Genomic DNA, 22,724 nt, shown 5'->3' with positions numbered 1-22,724 from the left:
CCAGCACTTGCAAGAGATAAGCAACCATTGCCAACATGAAGCTGCAACTCACCATTCAGTAATATTGTTGGTATCTCTTGTTAGATTGAAAAGACCAAATTCATGGGTTAAAAGAAGACAAAATTTTGCCTTGTTTACATTTAATAGTATAATCTCTGGGGTGGAAGTATTGAGTCTTGAAGAAGGGTTACACCTGAAATGTTGACCTCTCCACCACGTGATGCTGCATGGCTTGCTGCGTTCTTCCAGCCTCCTCCTCGTCTACCTTGGATTCCAGCATCCTGCAGTTTTTTTTTGCCTTTAACCAGGAGTGTTTCTTGCATGTTCAGTTGTTTTTAAAACTGTCATTGTATTCGTATGTATGTATATTTGTATATTTCTTGCTCATTAAAGTGTGACATGATTCCTCAATGGTTAGCACCGCTGGCTCACAGTGCCAGGGAATCAGATTCGATTCCAGCCTTGGGCGATTGTGTAAAGTTTGCTTATTCTCCTAGTGTCTGCATGGGTTTCCTTCAGGTGCTTGAGTCCAAAAGATGTGCAGTTTAGGTGGATGGGCCATGCTAAATTGCCCATAATGTCCATGGATGAGCAGGCTAGGTGGATTAGCCATGGAACAATGCAGGGATAGGGTAGGTGGGTGGACCTGGGTGGAATGCTCTTCGGAAGGTCAGTGTGGACTCAATGGGCTGAATGGTTTGCTCCCTTTCAGTAGGGATTCAGAGATTCTATGGTAAAATATCTTGTATATGGATATAGCCTCAAAGTTGAGTTTTGGCTTCTTGTGAACGTATTAATATCTTAAGTTTTGCAGCAACCATCTTTACTGTTTAAAATCCTAACCTTTTGAATGTTGCAGTTTGAGTTTAAGTTTAACACTTAAATTCTGAAATCGCAGTTAGTTGCAAGCTATTGTTGTTTTATATTTTCATAATGATAGATCTGTCCAATATCTTTTCTGAATTCCTTAGAGATGAAGAGGAGCAGCTTCGCAAAATGATTAGGGCAGATCATGAGAGGGCGCTTGAAGAGGCTAAGGAGAAACTGAAAAAATCCAAAGATCAGATTCGTGCTGAAATTCAGACAGAAAAAAACCGTGTGAAACAAGATATGAAAAAAAGAGAAGGCAAACAACTGCCACATGTTCCTATCCCAAAACTTGTGGGAATCAATAATGGGGACCCAGGTGATCCAGACACGAGAGAGAAACAAGAGAAGATTAAAGAGGTATTTGGGAAGACTGGGTGGTATATTGCTTAAATTGGAATGAGTGTTTTTTAAAATCAGTTTTACTCTAAATATGAAACATCTCTTACCTTTACCTAAGGATGACCATGAACTGTATTGAATAATATTGCTTTAGTGTCTACACATATTGAGTGTGGGTATTTTCTCATCAGCTTTTCAGAGATGTTACTGCACAACTCCGTGGAAAGTGGGATCTGAACGCAGGCCTCCTGGCCCTAAGAAAGGGATACCACCACTTCACGACAAGAGCCCCTAAGTGTATTGAACACTGTATGAGTGGTGTAATTTGTGGCTCGGTTAGAAGTGCTGTCACCTTCATGTTGGAATGTTGTGGGTTTCCACCTGCTCCAGAAACTTGAGCCAGATAATAGGCATAACCTAGCACAGTACTGAGTGAAAACCAAAAAAAGAGAAACTCAGCAGATCTGGCAGCGTTTGGAGGGGGAGAGTTAATATTTCTAACCCTAGTATGACTCTTAAGAATGCAGCATTTTGCTTTTATCGAAGAATTGCAGCATTGGAAGAAGTGCTAATTTCTTAGTGTCTTCCCACTGCTGGAGATGTTAAACCATGGTCCTATTTGCTCCCTCAATTGTATGTAAAACATTTCATGATATTGTTTAAACAGCAGAGAAGTTTATTTCCGAGTCCTTGCCAATATTTATCCATCAAGCAGCATCACTAAAATAAATTGGGTCAGAAATTACTGTAGCTAGTGACTAACTTTATTTAATTTCAGTGACCACTTGCATGGACGTTGCTGTAAATTAGAGATTCAAATGATGTGGTGCTTTTCAAAGGGCAAACAGCTACGTAATTCTTTGATTCTTGTTTGCTGTTGTTTGGTTTAGTTTAGTTGTAATAACTGTTTTGTAGGTTAACTGTTGCATAGTGTGATAATAGTCATTATCTGAAGACGAGGGAGAGGGAGCTCGTACAACAAGGATCATTGTTTTTTGAACCTGGACAACAGTGATGCTGGATATTGTGTTTATGAAACATGGCAAGGATTTTCTTGGTATTTCCCTTAAGTCATAGAGACATAGCGATGTACAGCACAGAAACAGACCCTTTGGTCATGCTGATCAGGTATCCTAAATTAATCTCGTCCCATTTCCCTCTAAACCCTCCCTATTCATATACCCATCCAGATGCCTTTTAAATGTTGCAATTCTACCAGTCTGTCACTTCCTCTGACAGCTCATTCTGTACACACACCACCCTTTGTGTGAAAAAGATGCATACTTTGAAACAAAAATTGGAAAAGGTCCTTTTTAAAACCTTTCCCTCCTCTCCGCCCAACCCAGGGAAAAGATTTTCCCTAACACATCCTGAAGATTAAATAATTTTTGAATGAATTGAATATCTTTATATAATTTCAATTTAAATGCTATCTACAATGTAAAGCCCATGCAGTCATCATTCTCTAAAATTAATTGAAGATAAAAGTAATGAATAGATTTTCGCAGTATTTAAAAATAGTGGAACTTCAAGTGTTATTTCTAACAAGGTTTAATATTTTTATCATTTCAGGCATCTAAAATCTCTTGAACAATTTTTAACAATGCACAGCAAACAAGCAATTTACTTTGCAAAGTTTAATTTTTATATTTCATTCTCAATCTCATACAATATCGATATTGTGATCATCAAATGGTAAATATTGCTATCAATATTCTGTATGCAAAATGTCACCTCATGGAACTGACAAAACTATTTTGTATTCCTGAAAGAAAAAATGTGGTGATCAAATTTTGGTTTTAAAAAAAACTTGGCTTATGAAGGGTAAAGGATACTGAATTTACTTATCTAGCAATGCTAATCTGTTGCCACTGGAATGGATTTGATTTTGAATGCTTCACTTTTGTTAGTTTTTAAACTAAGACCTCTTGTCATTACTTGTTTTTGGCACCTATGACATTTGATTTAGTTGGATGACTAAGTTCTATTGAATTAAAGCTAGAATTAAATTCTGAATCCTTCTATATGGTATTGGAGGACTGTGATGCTAAATTTATTAATGCCTGTTATTGCACTATTTAGTTCAGCATAATCCAGTTAAAGTAATTTTAATAAAGAAAATAAATAAAAGATGGATTAGGATTTCACACTAATTCTACATAATAAGATTTGAAATAGGAGCAAGATTAAGCCAGATACACCCTCCTGCCACTCCTGTCAGTCAAAAAGATATTCCCATATTGCTTGATGACCTTAATGCCCAGAAATCTTTCAATTGTCTTGATTGCACATAGCAACAAGCATCCACAGCCCACTTGAGTAGAAAATTGCAGCAATTCGTAACTTTCTGAATGACAGATTCACGAATGGCCAAACTCTAATCTTCAGGTCAAGCCGGAGATCTTGAAGCTGCAACTGTGGGAAACAGCTTTGAACATTACCTTGTTAAGGCTTCTATGGATTTTGTATGTTTCAGTTGTATCCTATCTCATTCTTCTTAAGCGAAAATATCCTCCTTCAACTCAAGGTCTCCTCTATAGGACAACCTACTTATCTCTTGAATCAGTTGTATAAACCTTCTTTGCACTCGGTTTAAGGCAGGTTTCATATTTATTAAATAAGAGAGCATGTCAGAAATAGTCACCAGATCTGGCAGAAAGTCTGGAATGAAAAACAGTTCATATTTTTAATGTGATGTTTTGTTTCTACTGCTCTTAAAAATTTTCTTAACCTAGTTCTAATGTCCTCTCTGCATAAAATAGGAAAAATCCAATTCAGCAAATTACAATTCCATTAGTCTTCAGCAAAGTTAAGGGAAGTGTGATTAATGGTGCTTGTAAATATGAGTTACACATCAAGAACAAGTGCACTGTCGGTTGAGTTCTACAGAGCCATTCTACATGGAGAAAGTGAGGACTGCAGATGCTGGGAGATGAGTGTCGAAAAGTGTGGGACTGGAAGAGCACAACTGGTCAGGCAGCATCTGAAAAGCTTGAATCGATGTTTCAAGCATAAGCCTTTCATCAGGAAATTAGTCTTGTGGCCCAAGGGGGCTGATAGATAGATGGGAGTGTGGTAGGATGGGGGGAAGGTAGCTGGGAATGTGATAGGTAGTTAAAGGTGGGGGTGAAGATGATCACTCTGAGAGGAGGGTGGAATGGATCGGTGGGAAGGAAGGTGGACAGGTAGGACAGTTCAAGAGGGCGGTGCTGAGTTGGAAGGTTGGATCTGGGATAAGGTTGGGGGAGGGGAAATGAGGAAACTGGTGAAATCCACAGTGATCCCATGTGGTAAGAGGGTCCCAAGGCGGAAGATGAGGCGTTCTTCCTCCAGGCGTCGGGTGGTCAGACTTTCATATCCTTGGCAGAATGGAGGGGGAGTTGAAGTGTTTGGCCACAGGGCGGTGGGGTTGTTTAGTGCAGATGTTTCAGAAATGTTCTCTGAAGCATTCTGCAAGTTGGTGTCCTGTCTCCCCGTTGTAGAGGAGACCACATTGGGAACAACGGGCACAGTAGATGATGTGTTTGGAAGTACAGATAAATCTCTATCAGGTGTGGAAGGATCCTTTTGGCATCTTGGATGGAGGGAAGGGGGAGAGGTATGCGCAGGTTTTGAACTACTTGCGGTGGCCAAACAAGGGAGTTGCGGAGGGAATGGTCTTTCCAAAATACAGGGGTGAGGAGGGAAATATCTCCCTGGTAGTGGGGTCTGTTTGTAGGTGGCGGAAATGGCGGAGGATGATGTGATGTATCTGGAGGTTGGTGGGATGGAAGGTGTGGATGGGGGGGGAGTCTGTCTTTGTTGTGATTGGAGGGTTGGGGTTCAAGGGCAGAGGTGCAGGAAGTGAAGGAGATGTGTTGGAGGGCAAGATCAACACTGGGACGGGAAATTGCAGTCATTGAAGAAGGAGGCCATCTGGGATGTTCTGTGGTGGAATTGCTCCTCCTGGAAACAGATGCGGCAGACGTGGAGGAATTGGGAATAAGGGATAACGTTTTTACAGGAGGCAGGATGAGAGGTGGTGTAGTCCAGGTAGCTGAGGGAGTCAGTGGATTTGTAGATATTCGTGTTGAGTCGGTCACAGGAAATTGAGTTGGAGAGGTCCAGGTGTGGTTGGTGCATGTCTGAGATGGTCCAGGTGAACTACAGGTCATGGTGGAAAGTGTTTGTGAAGTTGATGAGCACGAGGTGGCACCAATACAGTCATTGAAAAGTGAGGAATGGTGCCGGTGTAGCTGCAAATGTTGGATTGTTCCACGTACCCAGCGAAGAGGCTCCCATAGCTGGGGTCATGTAGGTGCCCATGGCTACCCCTTTGCTCTGAAAGAAGAGAGAGGATTCAAAGGAGAAATTGTTGAGAGTGAGGACCAGTTCAGCCAATCGAATGAAAGTGTCAGTGGAGGAGTACTGGTTTGGTCGGCGTGAGAGGAAGAAACCAAGAGCTTGGAGGCAGTCATCATGGCGGATGGATGTGTACAGGGACTGGATGTCCATGGTGAAGATGAGGCATTTGGGGCCAGGAAATTGAAAGTCATGGAGGAGGTGAAGGGCGTGGGTGCTGTCTTGAATGTTGCTGGGGAGTTCCTGGACCATGGGGCACAGGACAGTGTTAAAGTATGCAGAGATAAGTTCATGGGCCAGGAAGAGACCAGAACAATGGGTCATCCGGGGCAATCAGGTTTGTGAATTTTGGGTAGGAGGTAGAACCGGTTGGAGGGGTTTCCCAGACTGAGTTTGGAGGCAGTGAGTGGTCCCCTGAGGTGTTGAGGTTATGGATGGTCTGGGAGATAATGATTTGGTGATGGGAGTTGAAGCTATGGTTGAGGAGTCAGTCGGAGGAGGTGTCCGCGAGTTGGTGCCTGGCTTCAACAATATTGAGGTCGATGTGCCAAACTACCACTGTCTCCTCCTCCTCTCTTTCCCCCCCCCTCCCCACCCCCTTCCTTGTCTGCAGGTTTAATGGTGATGTTGGGGAGTGAGTTGAGAGCTGCATATTGAGAAGTTGGAGTGGTGTGGTGGACAGGTTGAAGGAGGTCAATGTCAGGCTGGCAGTTGGAAATGAGATTGAGAGCGGGTAATAGATCAGCACAGGGAGTGTATTGGAGGCGGAAGGGTGAGTGGGAGTACAGATGGAAAAAGTGCAGAGGCGGCAGAAGAAGTGTTTGATGTTGCAAAGAGTTTCAAATTAATTGATTCAGGAGCATAGGGGGATGAAGTTGAGGCCTTTACTGAGGACTGATGGTCTTGGGGGGGGGGTGAAAACATGGCCGGTTTGGGAGCTATGACCTGGTGTGGGGCTTGAGCTGGAAGTGGGGGTGGAGACTGTCACTGGAGTGGGTGTGGTTGTGGGATCGTGGGTGATATCACAAATGGAAGTGATGCTCATCCTGGGGATCAGGGGAAGGGGGTGGCTTCAGTGGTATCCCCAGGAGTGGAAGTGACATGTGATGTAGGCGATATCGTCTGTGGTGTTCAAGTGAGTGACATCGGTGGAGGAAGTGGCTGCGGCGGCAGCAACTATGAGGACGACAGTAATGTGCCGAGTAGACTTCGCGTTGGTTTCAGCGGCGGTGGATCTTGTGGCAGTCGCGGAGGTGGCATGACTGGCAGTTGCTGCGGTCTGTGGGGCGGTGAGTTTGGAAGTGATGTCTTTGTTCGACACAGTGGTGAAGACTGGAACGGCTGCGTGGCTAATGGCATCCAAGCTAGTATCTAAGGCTCAACAATCTTAAGTTGTTTCATCAGTGATCTCCCTTCATCCTAAGATTAAAGTCGGGATATTTGCTGATGATTGGCAATGATCGGTTCAGTTTGCAGTTTCTCAGATAATGAAACATTCTGCACTCAAGTGTAGTATGACTGAGACATCATTCACAACCTTGCTGAGAAAGTGCCAGGCAGTGGCTAAATCTAACAAAGGAGTGTTTGACCATCTCCCCTGACATTGACTAGCTTTTGCCGTTACTGAAATCCTTGCCACAAAGTTCCTTGGAATCACCATTGACCAACTGACCAGAAATTCAGTGCGATCACCACATAAACAGTGGGGCTATAAGTGACTGTGGCTGCAAATCAAAGACAGGATATTCTGTGGGAAGTGAATCATTTGTGATTCTCCAAAGACTTTCACCACCTACAAGGTACATGCCAAGAATACTTTGGATCAATGCAGCTCCATCAGCCTTCAGGAAGTTCCATGACCAGGCATAGCAGCTTTATTGATCAGCACTTTGTATGCTGCAGTAACTTACCACAGTTTTGTCAGGCTACCTTCCAAGTCTGCAACCTGTATTGTTGAGAAAGGTGAGGGCACCAGTTACACTGGGACACTGCCACTCAAGGCTCCTTCCAAAGGGTCTACCATCTATCCTGACTTGGAAATACATTACATCTGCTGTGGTTATTATGTTTATCTTCTCTCAAATTTCTGTTATCAACCACACCAGTAGCAGCTGCCAAGTATCTCTAAGCAAGTAGCAAACGTTAAGGCCCCAACTTTGTTCCAGATCCCTTTCCTTTTATGAATCATGACGAGGTTCATTCATACCTGACTACTAACTGAATCTAAGCCATGATCTAACCTGAGGGATGTCTAGTGTCTCCAGCCAACTCTCTCACCTAATGCACTGTGATGCTTGCAGATTACAGCTCAACAACTTGGTCAGTGTTTCTTGAGTTGCAGGCACCAGCTGAAAATGCAGCCTCTGATTGCATTAGCTCCCATGCATTGCAGTTACTGCATGTCAGCAGGCTGTAATCCAATCTCTAAAACCTCTTTATTTTATATTTAATTAATTAAAAGTTTGCGTAATTAACTTTAACTCTAAAATCTATAAGTAAACTAATTAAGCAGAATAAATGACTTAAGTAAAGTATTAGTTTAGGTTTCTAGTTTAAAATAATTCTGCAATAATGAACATCAAGTGCATTTTTTCTTTTTGTTGCATTAAATTCCCATTCTCCAAGGGCACCATGTGTTTCCACTGTGGCTGTGAATATACTGGAATGGGACTAATAGACAATTTATTTATTTTTAAATAGAAGCTCCGAAGTAGTTTACATTATAGCAGATGTTAGATGGATGAGTGACTGATAAGCATATACGTCTAACTGCATGTATAAATAAAAGGATGATCTTTAATTAGCACACAGTATTGTTATTTTGTGTCTGTGTAACTGAGCATTTGGGCAAATCACTAAAGTGATTGAGATTGTCAGAAATAGCAGGGCTAGGCCATTCACTGAGATTGACACCTGATTGTGATCTCAACTTCCCTACTTAATCCCCTACATTATAGATCAATAAACTGTCTAACTCATCCTTAAATTCATTTTTTTTAGATTAGATTACTTACTATTGAATCAGTCGTCACTATTCTCATGGAAGTGAATTTCAAAGACCAGCAAACCTCTAAAAAGAGGAAAAATGCAACACTGCTTATTTTTAAACGGCACCCACAATTCTAGATATTCTCACAATCATAAGCATCCTTTCAGCATCTGCTAAATCAAGCCACCTCTCAGAATCCAGTACATTTCAATAAAATAACCTCTCATTTTCTGAATTCAAATGTGTATACCCCAACTTGACCTCTCCTCATAAGACCACCTCTTCATTTTTGTTTTGTTATTCTTTCATGAGACGTGAGTGCTCTTGGCAAGGCTAACATTTGTTCCCAATCCCTAATTACTTTTGAACTGAGCAAAGCCATTTAAAGAAGGTGGTTAAGAGTCAGCCACATTACTGTAGAACTGGAGTCATGTCTAAGTCAGACCTAATAAGCATGGCAGATTTCCTTTCCTTTCCTTGGGAATGAGTGAACCAAGTGAATTTTTATAACTGATAGTTTCATAGTTGCCATTTGATGAGATTAACTTTCAATTCCAGATTTATTAAAAGTAAATTAAAAATAAATTTAGACTTGTCATCAGAGCATTAGCCTATGCCTCTGAATTGCTAGTCAGTGATTTTATCGTTGTCTTTCCCAAGGAGTCAGGTTAGTGAACCTTCTCTGAACTTCTTTCATTGGAACTATTTCCCTTCTTGAATAAGGAGACCAAAACTCTGCACAGTACTGTATACTTTTACCAATGTCCTGTATAATTGGAGTCGCTTGGTGTTGAAATTTAAAATTGTTGGAATGTATTTTTATTTGTTCTTCATTTTGATTGCTGAAAGATTGTTAAATTAGCTCAAGATTTAATTTTTTTCCTTTTTGCAGATGATGAAGCATGCTTGGGACAACTACAGACAATATGCATGGGGGCACAATGAGTTAAAACCACTCTCCAGGAAGGGCCATACAACCAATATTTTTGGTGAGTATCTGGGTGTGAAATGTCTGTTGTCTGCATTACGTATAATCTTTTTGGTAGCATGGATAATATAAAGATTTGCTTTCAATTTGAGCACTGTAAAGGTTGACTGAGGTGTGATTTACCAAAGCACTGTGGATGCTGGTAATCTGAAATGAAAGCAAAATGCTGGAAATATTCATCAACCAATCAGCATCTGCAAAGAGAGAATTAAAGTTAGTGCTTCAAGTCAATGGCCTTTCATCATGAAAAGGCCTAACCTCTGAAACATTAGATTTACTTCTCTCCACAAATGATGCCTTAACCTGTATATTTCCAGGATTATCGACATTCATTTCAAATGTCCATTACATAGATGTGATTATTATGTTTTATAACTTGGTTTGTTTATAAGATATGCATCGTTTATTTAGGAAGGAAGAAACAAGGTAACTGGAGGTCTGTTAATGTGGCATTATTTGAGTGTGCAACTGATGGTTATCAAAAGTGAGTATGTACAGAATTGAACATAACCTTGTGACTTGAATCAGCTAAATAGTTTGGAAAAATAGTTCTGTTCACTTGTGTTAAAGAAAAGATGTTTGCATCAGAGGTGTGTTAAGAGCATTTTAAGGATTTTTCAGGAATGATGAATTTTAGCTGCTTGATTGTCTGGTCTGTTTTCTTTAGAATAGAAGAGGCTTTGTAGAGTGGATAGGATGAATTTATTTCTGTTGGCAGAGAGACCACTAACCTGGATATGGTGGGAGTGTAGGGGAGGGCAGGTGGAATTAGAGGAGAAGAGAGAATACATTTTACATAGTCAGTGGCAAGGTTAGAGGAGGACAAGAAAATATTGAAGGCGTTTGGTATGCTTTCCTTTATTGGTCAGTATTGAGTACAGGAGTTGGGAGGTCATGTTGCGGCTGTACTAGACATTGGTTAGGCCACTGTTGGAATATTGCATGCAATTCTGTTCTCCTTCCTATCGGAAAGATGTTGTAAAATGTGAAAAGATTCAGAAAAGATTTACAAGGATGTTGTCAGGGTTGGAGGATCTGAGCTACAGGGAGAGGCTGAACAGGCTGGGGCTGTTTTCCCTGGAGCGTCAGAGGCTGAGGGGTGACCTTATGGAAGTTTACAAAATTATGAGGGGCATGAATAGGATAAATAGACAAAGTCTTTTCCCTGGGGCCGGGGAGTCCAGAACTAGAGGGCATCGGTTTAGGGTGAGAGGGGAAAGATATAAAAGAGACCCAAGGGGCAACATTTTCAGGCAGAGGGTGGTACGTGTATGGAATGAGCTGCCAGAAGATGTGTGGAGGCTGGTACAGTTGCAACATTTAAGAGGCATTTGGATGGGTATATGAATAGGAAGGGTTTGGAGGGATATGGGCCAGGTGCTGGCAGGTGGGACTAGATTGGTTGGGATAACTGGTCGGCATGGACGGGTTGGACCGAAGGGTCTGTTTCCTTGCTGTACATTTCTATGACTCTGTGTGTGTTAATTAAATATATCTAGATAGGCATGCTTAGATTTAGCTAAGGATGTTTAAAGCAATATTTTTAAATTAGGTTTGAATGCTGTCTGAATGTCCTGGTTGGTGGTATTTTGTATTGAGTGATTTGTAAAAGAATTGTCAATAGCACCCAAAACTGAATCTCATGGTTCAAGGTGAAGGTCAAGTGTGCTAGCTGTACCAAGGCTTTCATTGGGAAAATACTCAAATCTGCTCAGATATGATTGCAAAGTTTGCAGAGGTAATAATTGCAACATCCTTCTCTTTAATCCCAATTTAAAATATATTCCAGATGGTGACGGGTTAAGCATTTTTTCCTAATTTCCCTGGTCTGTTGAGCTTACTGTGCTTACCAATAACCCAAGGCAGGTGTAACAACAAAATTTACTCTGTCTTTTAATGAAGTACACAAAATACTCAAGGGTCTTACTCATACAAAGCTTACAATCACAAGTCTTTATGTGGACTTCAAGGAGCAGATCAACTTCATCTTCACCTCCAGTTACTGTTCAGGCGGTCCTGTCTTGAGCCAGCCAGCTATTGCTCTGACGCAAGCTTTCTTGTTCCCTTTTTTCCATCAAAGCAAAGCTAGTGTGTGTTCACACTTTGTCTGTGTCCAGCAATTTGATCGTTGACAGATATCACAAATGTGTCAACTATCTTGTTTTCCCTGGGAAGAGCTCATTTCTTGATTTGATAGACTTTGACCTCAGGCTTAGCTTGCTTGGGCTGCTACCATCTATATGTCAACCAAATGATATTTACAAAGTGCTATTCTATAATCAAGCATAATGTTAATTATTACACATCTAATTGTATGCTTGGTACTCTGACCTTTCAGATATGTTGTGACAATTCAAATCATTACAGTTGCAACACATTCATTCAGAAACACATTAGAAGCAGTAACCTTTCCAATCATTACATAATCACCTAATCATTAACTCTTTGATAGAGCATGCTTCATATATTTTTTCTTATTTCATTTCAGTTCAATTATTGAGCAAATTTTAGGCAAATATCTACACCAATTATTGGAGTACATGTCACAAAAAGCAAAAGTAACAAGGGTTATTAAAGCCCTCTGCTGCCAAAGTCTAGTTAAAACAAAATGCAATTATAATGTGGCACAAGTGAAATATGTTAAAGATATCTTTTTATTTCATGCCTGTTCATGCCTATTAATGGTAAGGGAAATTTTTAAAATCATACTGTTCATTGCTTTTAATATACCCTAATGTAACAAGGTTCGAAGTTATGATAGTGGGCTACAAAAAGGCTGCCACTATTTTCTTGTAAATATAAAAGTGGAACAATAATAACTATCTACCAACATTAAACATATAAAAAAAAACTATTGGTAGTTAAATGCAAGTTCTTTCACTTAGCTGTTTATGGCGCAAGCTTGCAGTTATTATGTGCCAAAGCTTCTTCACAATCTGAATTGTTTTCCAATAGCAGTTAACCACAGAGTTAGATAATAATTGCAAGATGTGATCAAGTGTGGCAGTAAATAATATAGACAGGTGTTATAATGGGAGTTGGAAGAACAGTGAAGTAGAAGATAATGAAAGGAACATTTATCTAAAAGGTGCCTGGAATAAAAATCTTCAAAAGATGAGACACCCCATTACTTCACAAGAAAAGACAGTACATTTGTAGTCTTTATATCACAAAGATCCTTGGGGAAAATTCTAAAAGCTCGAGTTCAAGATTTTTACCGATACCTCATTAGATTTCTAAATAAACTGAACATAGCATAAACTAGAACAATGCTATCAATTTTAAGCAGTGATAATTTATGTACTATTAGATATTTTGATGAAGTTCAGTTGGAAGTTCTAAACAGATTTTAAAAAGATCGAAACAAATTCTCAGGTACTGATTTAACACAAAGTACTGAGAAGTTGAAGAGATTTGGGAGTTGTTGAGCAGTGGGAAATCATGATTGGCTGCAAACTGGTCAATGTAATACTTTGTGTTTATAAAATAGAAAACTAATTCGTGCAGTTTTTAATGCTGTTTATGGGATCTGGCTCGGCCAGCAATTTATTGTCCTTCCTAATTTCCCTTGATAAGCTGGTGGTGGGATGCTGTTTAGTGATGGTACACTCACAGAGCTGATAAGAGGAGAGTTCTGGGATTTTAAGCCATCAAATAATATTCCAGTAAAAACAATAGATGTGATGGCAGAAAAAGAAACGTAAATGATTTCTGAGGAGATAACATCCCAAATGGGCATTGGAAAGTCTCGAGGTATGTTGTGCACATGAAGTTTTGCAAAAAAATTAACAAAGTTACGCATAAATAATTGCTAGCTATGTTCAGTTTCGTAAAGGGTAGAAAACAACAGAAGTTATTTTGGTAGTGGGAAAAGTATTGTGAGATCTTCCTTGGAAATCAACGTTGAAATACAAACCATTTCTAATTTACAGCAATGATTTGCATTCAGAATGTCAATGCAAATTTGCAGATAATATGACATAAAAAGAACAGGTAAATTGAGGTGGATTGTGAAATTGGCAGAATCATAGCAGAGTTATTTCCAACTAAATCTTGGGTATATAACTTCATTGGCATAAGGCATATACATAAATGGTGAGGTTCATATATTATAGGTTTGTAGTCACGGTAGATAAATAGATGAGGTCCTTGACTAGATTTCCAGAGAGCATGACCTTCAGCAACATCAAGAAATGTATGGAATTTTTCCATTGTTTCTATGCTGACTGAAAATAAGGCTCATTGGTTTAACCTGTATCATGGGGTCTTTTTTTTTTAAAAAAAAAAGAGCTGTAGTGGATGCATTCAGTGCAGTCTTCTGAAATTCCCTAGATGCATGAAAGATCCCTACAAGTTGAAAGAAAAAGGAAATATAACATCTCTCTTCAAGAAAGGAGTGGACAAAGAAAGTAGAGACCAGTTAGCACAACATTTGTGATTAGGAAAATGTTGGAATCCATTCATAAAGGAATGACACAAAGATAGGTGGAGGGACAGGTAGTATTGAGTAGGCGGGGAGGCTGCAAAAGGATTTGGTTAGGAGAATGGACAAACAAGTGGCAAATGAAGTATAGCATGGGAAAGTGTGAGGCCATGCACTTTTCTAAGAAGAATAGAAGCATGGACTATTTTCTAAATGGGGAGAAAATTCAGAAGTCTGAAGTGAAAAGAGACTTTGGAGTTCTAGTCCAGGATTCTGTCGAGGTAAACTTGCAGATTGAGTTGTTAGTTAGGAAGGCAAATACAATGATGGCATTTATTTTGAGAGGTCTTGAATATAAAAGCAATGGTGTACTTGTGAGGCTTTGTAAGGCTCTGGTAGACCATTTTTAGAGTATTGTGCGCAGTTTTAGGCCCCATATCTCAGGAAGGGTGTACTGGCCCTGGAATGGGTTCAGATGAGGTTCACAAATGGTCCCAGGAATAAAAAGCTTAACATATGAGGAACATTAGAGGACTCAGAGTTAAGAAGGATGAGGAGGATAGAATTGAAACTTACAGAATACTGAATGGCCTGGACAGAATAGATATTGGGAGGAGTTTTCCATTCGTAGGAGAGACTAGGACCTGAGAACACAACCTTAGAGTAAAGGGCAGACCTTTTAGAATGGAGATAAGGAGAAACTTCTTCAGCCAGAGAGTGGTGAATCTATGGTATTCACTGCCACAGAAGGCTGGGGACACCAGGTCATTGAGTATATTTAAGATGGAAATAGATAGATTCTTGATTGTCAAAGGGATCGAGGATTATTGGGAGAAAGCAGGAGAATGGGGTTGAGAAACGTATCAGCCATATTTGAATAACAAAGCAGACTTTATGTACATCCAACGAGAGTCAGTAGATGTTATGAAATCAAGCTTCACAAATTTATTCAAGTTCTTTGTGGATGTAACGGATTGGATAAAGGGGAACCAGTAGGTGTAGTGGTATTTGAATTCCCAAAAGGAATTCGCAATGGTATCCCGTTAAGGTTATGACATAAGGTGCAAGTCCATGGTGATGAGAATAATATGAGCTCGGGTAGAGGATTGCCTCTCAAATGGAAAGCACATTCTGGATAAGCCACTTTCAGATTGGCAAACTAGAACTTAGCGAAGAAGCAGAATATATTATAGCTAAACTTGCTAACAATTAAAAGTACATGTAAAAGCAAGTTTATATTCTGTAGGGGATATATAGATAGGGTAATTCATTAAGCGAAACCTTGCCATGTAATGTGAGTTTAAAAATTTGATGTTGTCTCCTTTGGGTATGAAGAATAGGAAAGTGAGTATTGTTTAAATGGATAGAGACAGTGGAATGCTGTGGTGCAGAAGGATCTTTAGATTAGATTAGATTACTTCTTGTATATGAAGTTAAAGAAATCAGCATGCAGGTTCAGCAAATAATTGGGAAGCCATTGGAATGTTGGACTCTACTGCGCAGAAGATAGAGAATAAAAGTAGTGTAAGAAAACAACAGCAGATGCTGGAGCTCTGAAACAACAAAAACAGCCATTGCTGGGGAAATTCAACAGATTGCGAGAAAACAAAGTTGTTGTATTGAAACTAGTGACCCTTAAGAACTAGAAGCAACTTGGAAAACCAAGATTACCCTGGGCTTCCAGTTGCCTGCGACTTGAACGTACATGCTAGCACAGGAACCCAGTAGTATGCTTTAGACCTGTCTGCCTTCCCTTTTCTCCTCTCATTGGGCTCCAACTGCAACAATCTGCTCACTCCTTTCCCCTCCACCCTATCACCTCTACTGAACTGCTTCTAGTTCTAGAGAAAGATCACTGGACTCAAAACAATAACTCTGCTTTCTCTCTACAGATACTGCTAGACCGGCAGAGTTTCTCCAGTAATTTCTGCTGTTATTGTAATAAAAATAATGAAGTGTTTCAACAACTGTTTAGTACATTGGTTAAATGAATGGGTAAAATTAGGGAACTGTGCACATTTTTGGTCACTGTAGTTAAAGAGAGATATATTGCTTTACAGGGAGTTCAGAAAAGGTTTACTGGGTTGATTTGTAGCATGAAGGGATTTGCTGGTGAGGAAAGTTTGAGCAGGTGTTTTTGGATTGTAGAATGAGAAATGATGCAATTAAAACAATTCCAAGGAGTCTTGACAGGGTGGTTGCTCAGACTAGGCTTGTGAGGAAACCTTACAGAATAAGGAATTGTCCATTTCAGACTGGGATCAAGAGGAATTTCTTCTCCCGTTAGTTTGAGTCTTTGGAATTGTCTTGAGGTTTTGAACTACATATGGAAGTTGAGAATTTATGGAAACCAGGCAGCAAAGTGGACTTGAGGTGCTAATTGAATGGGTGAGCAGACTCAAGGGGTCAAATGGACTAATCATGCTTCTCTTGTTCAATATTTATATTTTGCTAGTGTTGTCATGTATCTAGCAAAAAGGAATGCGAATTGAATGAAAAACTGATCTGTAAATCTGCATGTTGCTCTCCAGGGAGCAGCAGTTGTAAAAGAAAATTCTGCTTCTCCCACTTTTATGAACTTAACTTTATTTAATTTGTTACAAGATGACAGCCACGTTTGTGCTCTGGTGGTCAACTGTGTTAAAGATCACTTGTTTTGGGAACTGCACACTCTGGCTGTCTCTGCTGCATTTGCTGCAAAGCAAGACAGTGGGCTGAGAATATACATGAGTGTCTGGTCTCTATTTTCTCTGGGCTCCCTTCTCATTCATCTAAATCTTCCATTTATGTTCACTTTTTCTAATGCCCTTCCAGATAGCCAGCCTCCCGAGGTTATAACCATTAGCATGTTTCTTCTGGTTGTCAGTTTCAATGTTTATCATCTTCATTATGGACTTGCATATATCTTTAGTGCAGAGATAGTTATCCATAAGGTTGTAATGTAGCAGCCACTTTATTTTGTAGATCTTTGAGTATCTGGCTGTCATCATCTGTTGCACCTGGTGAACCAGAGCAGATATCATAAAACGTGTTTTTAATCAACCTGTTGGAATGTGTTGTGAGGCAGGTTGGACTTGAACTGAGAACTTCTGGCCCAGTGAAAGGGATGCAACCATGAAGCCCCCATACTATGAGTGTATGCTGATGGAATTAGCATGATTCAGAGCCCCTCACTTGGTGTTCTGTCCTGCTGAGAGACTCTCTGGCACACCCATGGCATCTCTTGCTATACTTAATCTTTAATTAACTGGGAGTAAAATTTAAATAATTAATAGTACTTGTATTTCATGCTGCAGTGCACCCAGATAATCCTTGTTTTAAATTTTGGTGATTATGTTTTGCCCATTGGAATGGATACAAAAGAATTAAGGAAGGCAGTGACATAGTGGTAATGTGTGGGGCCTAACAATCCAAAAACCCAGTGTTCTGGGGAAATGGGTTCAAATTCTACCATGGCAAATGTCTTAATTGAAAAGTCTAATGGTGACTATATAATCACTATTCATGATGTGGAAACCTAACTGGTTCACTATGTCCTGTAGGAAAGAAATCTACCAAGCAGAATTGCATTGGTAGTAATCTCCAGATTATTAGTTGAATCATATGTGCATCGGCATAGGTTAAATAAGATTAGAGGGGTAAATGTATGATTCAAAGATTGGTGTGGATGAAATGGGTTCTGATTAATGGGCACTTACAGGAATACTGTGGAAAGAAAGAGCTGTATAGTTGGCTGAGGCCTCATTTGAACTATACTGCAAACAATGTCCTGACCATTTGTGTAGCAGTGGCTTCAGACTATTTCATGATACAGGGAATTGAAGGGAAGTTTAAAAAGTGATAAAGAAATGAAAGTGCAGAGGTGCTGGATCGTGCTGAGGTGAATCAAACTATGACAGGAAGTGGCTGTAAATTTAAGAATCATAGAGATATACAGCATGGAAACAGACCCTTCGGTCCAACCTGTCCATGCCAACCAGATATCCCAACCCAATCTAGTCCTACCTGCCAGCACCTGGCCCATATCCCTCCAAACCCTTCCTATTCATATACCCATCCAAATGCCTCTTAAATGTTATGATTGTACCAGCCTACATCACATCCTCTGGCAGCTCATTCCATACATGTACCACCCTCTGCGTGAAAACGTTGCCCCTTCAGTCTCTTTTATATCATTCCCCTCTCACCCTAAACCTATGCCCTCTAGTTCTGGACTCCCCGATCCCAGGGAAAAGACTTTGTCTATTTATCCTATCCATGCCCCTCATAATTTTGTAAACCTCTATAAAGTCACCCCTCAGCCTCTGACACTCCAGGGAAAACAGCCCCAACCTGTTTAGCCTCTCCCTACAGCTCAGATCCTCCAACACTGACAACATCCTTGTAAATCTTTTCTGAACCCTTTCACATTTCACAACATCTTTCCGATAGGAAGGAGACCAGAATTGCACACAGTATTCCAACAGTGGCCTAACCAATATCGTATACAACTGCAACATGACCTCCCAACTCCTGTACTCAATACTGTAACCAATAAAGGAAAGCATACCAAATGCCGCCTTCACTATCCTATCTACCTGTGACTCCACTTTCAAGGAGCTATGAACCTGCACTCCAAGATGTCTCTGTTCAGCAACACTCCCTCAGACCTTACCATTAAGTGTATAAGTCCTGCTAAGATCTGCTTTCCCAAAATGCAGCACCTCCTATTTATCTGAATTAAACTCCATCTGCCACTTCTCAGCCCATTGGTCCATCTAGTCCAGATCCTTTGTCGCTGTCCACTACACCTCCAATTTTGGTGTCATCTGCAAACTTACTAACTGTAACTCTTATGCTCGCGTCCAAATCATATATGTAAATGACAAAAAAGTAGAGGACCCAGCACCGATCCTTTTGGCACCCCACTGGTCACTGGCCTCCAGTCTGAGCAACCCTCCACCACCACCCTGTCTTCTACCTTTGAGCCTGTTCTGTATCCAAATGGCTACATCTCCCTTTATTCCATGAGATCTAACCTTGCTAATCAGTCTCCCATGGGGAACCTTGTTGAACGCCTTACTGAAGTCCATATAGATCACATCTACTGCTCTGCCCTCATCAATCTTCTTTGTTACTTCTTCAAAAAACTCAATCAAGTTTGTGACACATGATTTCCCACGCACAAAGCCATGTTGACTATCCGTAGTCAGTCCTTGCCTTTCCAAATATATGTACATCCTATCCCTCAGGATACCCTCCAACAAATTGCCCACCACTGAGGTCATGCTCACCGGTCTATAGTTCCCTGGCTTGTCTTTACCACCCTTCTTAAACAGTGGCACCACGTTTGCCAACCTCCAGTTTTCTGGCACCACACCTGTGACTATCGATGATACAAATATCTCAGCAAGAGGCCCAGCAATCACTTCTCTAGCTTCCCACGGAGTTCTCAGGTACACCTGATCAGGTCCTGGGGATTTATCAACCTTTAACCGTTTCAAGACATCCAACACTTCCTCCTCTGTAATCTGGACATTTTGCAAGATGTCACCATCTATTTCCCTACAATCGATAACTTCCATATCCATTTCCACAGTAAATACTGATGCAAAATATTCATTTTGGATCTCTCCCATTTTCTGTGGCTCCACACAAAGGCTGCCTTGCTGATCTTTGAGGGGCTTTATTCTCTCCCTAATTACCCTTTTGTCCTTAACATATTTGTAAAAACCCTTTGGATTCTCCTTAATTCTATTTGCCAACGCTATCTCATGTCTCCTTTTTGCCCTCCTGATTTTCCTCTTAAGTATATTCCTACTTCCTTTATACTCTTCTAAGGATTCACTCGATCTATCCTGTCTATATCTGACATATGCTTCCTTCTTTTTCTTAACCAAACCCTCAATTTCTTTAGCCATCCAGCATTCCCTATACCTACCAGCCTTCCCTTTCACCCTGACAGGAATATACTTTCTCTGGATTCTTGTTATCTCATTTCTGAAGGCTTCCCATTTTCCAGCCGTCCCTTTCCCTGCGAACATCTGCCTCCAATCAGCTTTCAAAAGTTCTTGTCTAATACCGTCAAAATTGGCCTTTCTCCAATTTAGAACTTCAACTTGTAGATCTGGTCTATCCTTTTCCATCACGATTTTAAAACTAATAGTATTATGGTCACTGGCCCCAAAGTGCTCCCCTACTGACACCTCAGTCACCTGCCCTGCCTTACTTCCCAAGAGTAGGTCAAGTTTTGCACCTTCTTTCGTAGGTACATCCACATCCTGAATCAGAAAATTGTCTTGTATGTACTTAAGAAATTCCTCTCCATCTAAATCTTTAACACTATGGCAGTCCCAGTTGATGTTTGGAAAGTTAAAATCCCCGACCATAATACCCTATTATTCTTGCAGATAGCTGAGATCTCCTCACAAGTTTGTTTCTCAATTTCCCTCTGACTATTTGGGGGTCTGTAATAGAATCCCAATAAGGTGATCATACTTTTCTTATTTCTCAGTTCCACCCAAATAACTTCCTTGGATGTATTTCCGGGACTATCCTCCCTCAGCACAGCTGTAATGCTATCCCTTATCAAAAATGCCACTCCCTCTCCTCTCTTGCCTCCCTTTCTATTCTTCCTGTCGCATTTATATCCTGGAACATTAAACTGCCAGACCTGCCCGTCCCTGAGCCATGCTTCTGTAATTGCTATGATATCCCGTCCCATGTTCCCAACCATGTCCAGAGCTCATCTGCCTTTCCTGTTAGGCCCCTTGTATTGAAATAAATGCAGTTTAATTTATTAGTCCTACCTTGTCCCTGCCTGCCCTGACTGCTTGATTCACTTCTGTTCTCAACTGTACCAGTCTCTGATCTCTTTCCTCACTATCTCCTTGGGTCCCATCCTCCCAAGCAGTTCTAGCAAATTTCCCTGCCATTATATTAGTCACCTTCCAATTTAGGTGCAATCCGTCCTTCTTGTACAGCTCACTTCTACCCCAAAAGAGAATCCAATGATCCAAAAATGTGAATCCTTCTCCATTTACCAGCTCCTCAGCCATGCATTCATCTGCTCTATCCTCCTATTCCTGCCCTGACAAGCTCGTAGCACTGGGAGTAATCCAGATATTACTACCCTTGAGGACCTCCTTTTTAAATTTCTGCCTAACTCTGTAATCTCCCTTCAGAGTCTCAACCTTTTCCCTTCCTATATCCTTGGTTCCAATGTGGACAATGACCTCTTGCTGGCCCCTCTCCTCCATGAGAACATTCTGCACCCTCTGAGACATCCTTGATCCTGGCAGCAGGGAAACAACACACCATTCTGCTTTTTCTCTGCTGGCCACAGAAACGTCTGTCTGTACCTCGGACTACAGAATCCCCAACACAATTGATCTCTTGGAACCAGACGTACCCCTCGTTGCATTAGAGCCAGTCTCAATACCAGAAACTTGGCTATTCATGCTACGTTCCCCTGAATCCATCACCCTCTACATTTTCCAAAACAGCATACCTGTCTGAAATGGGTATATCCATAAAAGACTCCTGCCCTAGGTGCTGACCTCTCTTCCCCTTCCTGGAGTTAACCCATCTATGTGACTGTATCTGAGACTTTCCCCCCCTTCCTATAACTGCCATCCATCACATACTGTTGCAAATTCTTCATCGCTTCTATCTGTCTCTCCAACTGATCTACTAGATCTGATAAGATTTGCATCCAACAGCATTTATGGCAGATATAATCCGCAGTAACCCTTAAACTCTCTTTAAACTCCCACATCTGACAAGAAGTATATAAGCAGAAAAGTACAGAAAAGAAAAATTAGAACCAAAATAAATAAATAATAATAAATTAATGTTTAAACCTTTCATCTGAATGAATTTCGCATTTTTAAAAGGTAGATGAGTTGAGACCATAAACAAAAATAACAGAATATGATTTGACAGCGGTTACATAGACATGGTTGAACATGTCCAGGATTGGGAACTCAATATTCAAGTGAATTTGACATTACTGAGCAATGGGCAGAAAGGGAAAGGAGGTCAGAAAGAAGGACTGCATGAAAAAATGAACTACCTACAGTTAACAGAAGTGATCAAGGAGAGTATCCGGACAAAACTAATTGCATACAGTCTGGTAAACTGCTAATGTGATGCCCCTGTTCAAGGGAAAGAGAGAGAGAAAGACCAAACAGGAGTTATAGGCAAGTTGGTCTGATATCTTTCCTTTGGAACTTGGTAGAGTCCATTATTAAGGAAAAAATAACAGAACATTAAGAAAAGCTTAATGTAATGATTTTGTGGAAAGGAAATCACGATTTAAACTTGCTAGAGTTCTTTGAGGATATAACAGGCAGATTAGATGAAGATGAATAGGTAGATATAGTGTATTGGCATTTCCAGAACGCATTCAGCAAGATGTTTCATAAAAGGCATTGTATATAAGATAGCTTGTGCTGTTGGGACTGATGTATTAATACGGATTAGGAATTATTAATGCAGAAGACAGAAATTCAGGATTAAAAAAGTCTTTCTCAGTTGGAAGTAAGTAATTAATGGAGGGCTTACATTATGTACTGTCTATATTAATGACTTGGAAGAGCTGGAGGTAGCATCTAATGTTTCCAAATTTGTTGGTACAAAATAGATGAGAGGACGTAAGGAAACTGCAATAGATTGATGGACTGGGTAAAATTGTGACAAATGGAGTTTAGGTAGGAAAGTATGAGGTCATGTACTTTGATAGGAAGAATAAATAAAATCTATTATTTAAATGGAGAGAAACTACAAAACAAAGT

At 40.4% G+C, this 22,724-nt stretch overlaps 1 protein-coding gene across 2 annotated transcripts in view; it reads left to right on the top strand.

The window, feature by feature from the left end:
- The window catches only part of man1a2 (mannosidase, alpha, class 1A, member 2), a 133,812-nt gene that overhangs the window by 30,272 nt on the left and 80,816 nt on the right, over positions 1 to 22,724 (top strand). For both annotated transcript variants that reach the window (XM_087992788.1, XM_043700938.2), the window contains exons 2-3: positions 972 to 1,227; positions 9,432 to 9,528. In XM_087992788.1, the coding sequence (XP_087848914.1) occupies positions 972 to 1,227; positions 9,432 to 9,528 (353 nt within the window). The remainder of the gene's footprint in view (positions 1 to 971; positions 1,228 to 9,431; positions 9,529 to 22,724) is intronic.

Source organism: Chiloscyllium plagiosum, unplaced genomic scaffold (genome assembly GCF_037043375.1).
Source record: "Chiloscyllium plagiosum isolate Xiang-an unplaced genomic scaffold, Cpla_swu_hap1 HiC_scaffold_12, whole genome shotgun sequence".
NCBI classification, from domain to species: Eukaryota; Metazoa; Chordata; class Chondrichthyes; order Orectolobiformes; family Hemiscylliidae; genus Chiloscyllium; species Chiloscyllium plagiosum.
This window is presented reverse-complemented; position numbering and strand designations above follow the sequence as displayed.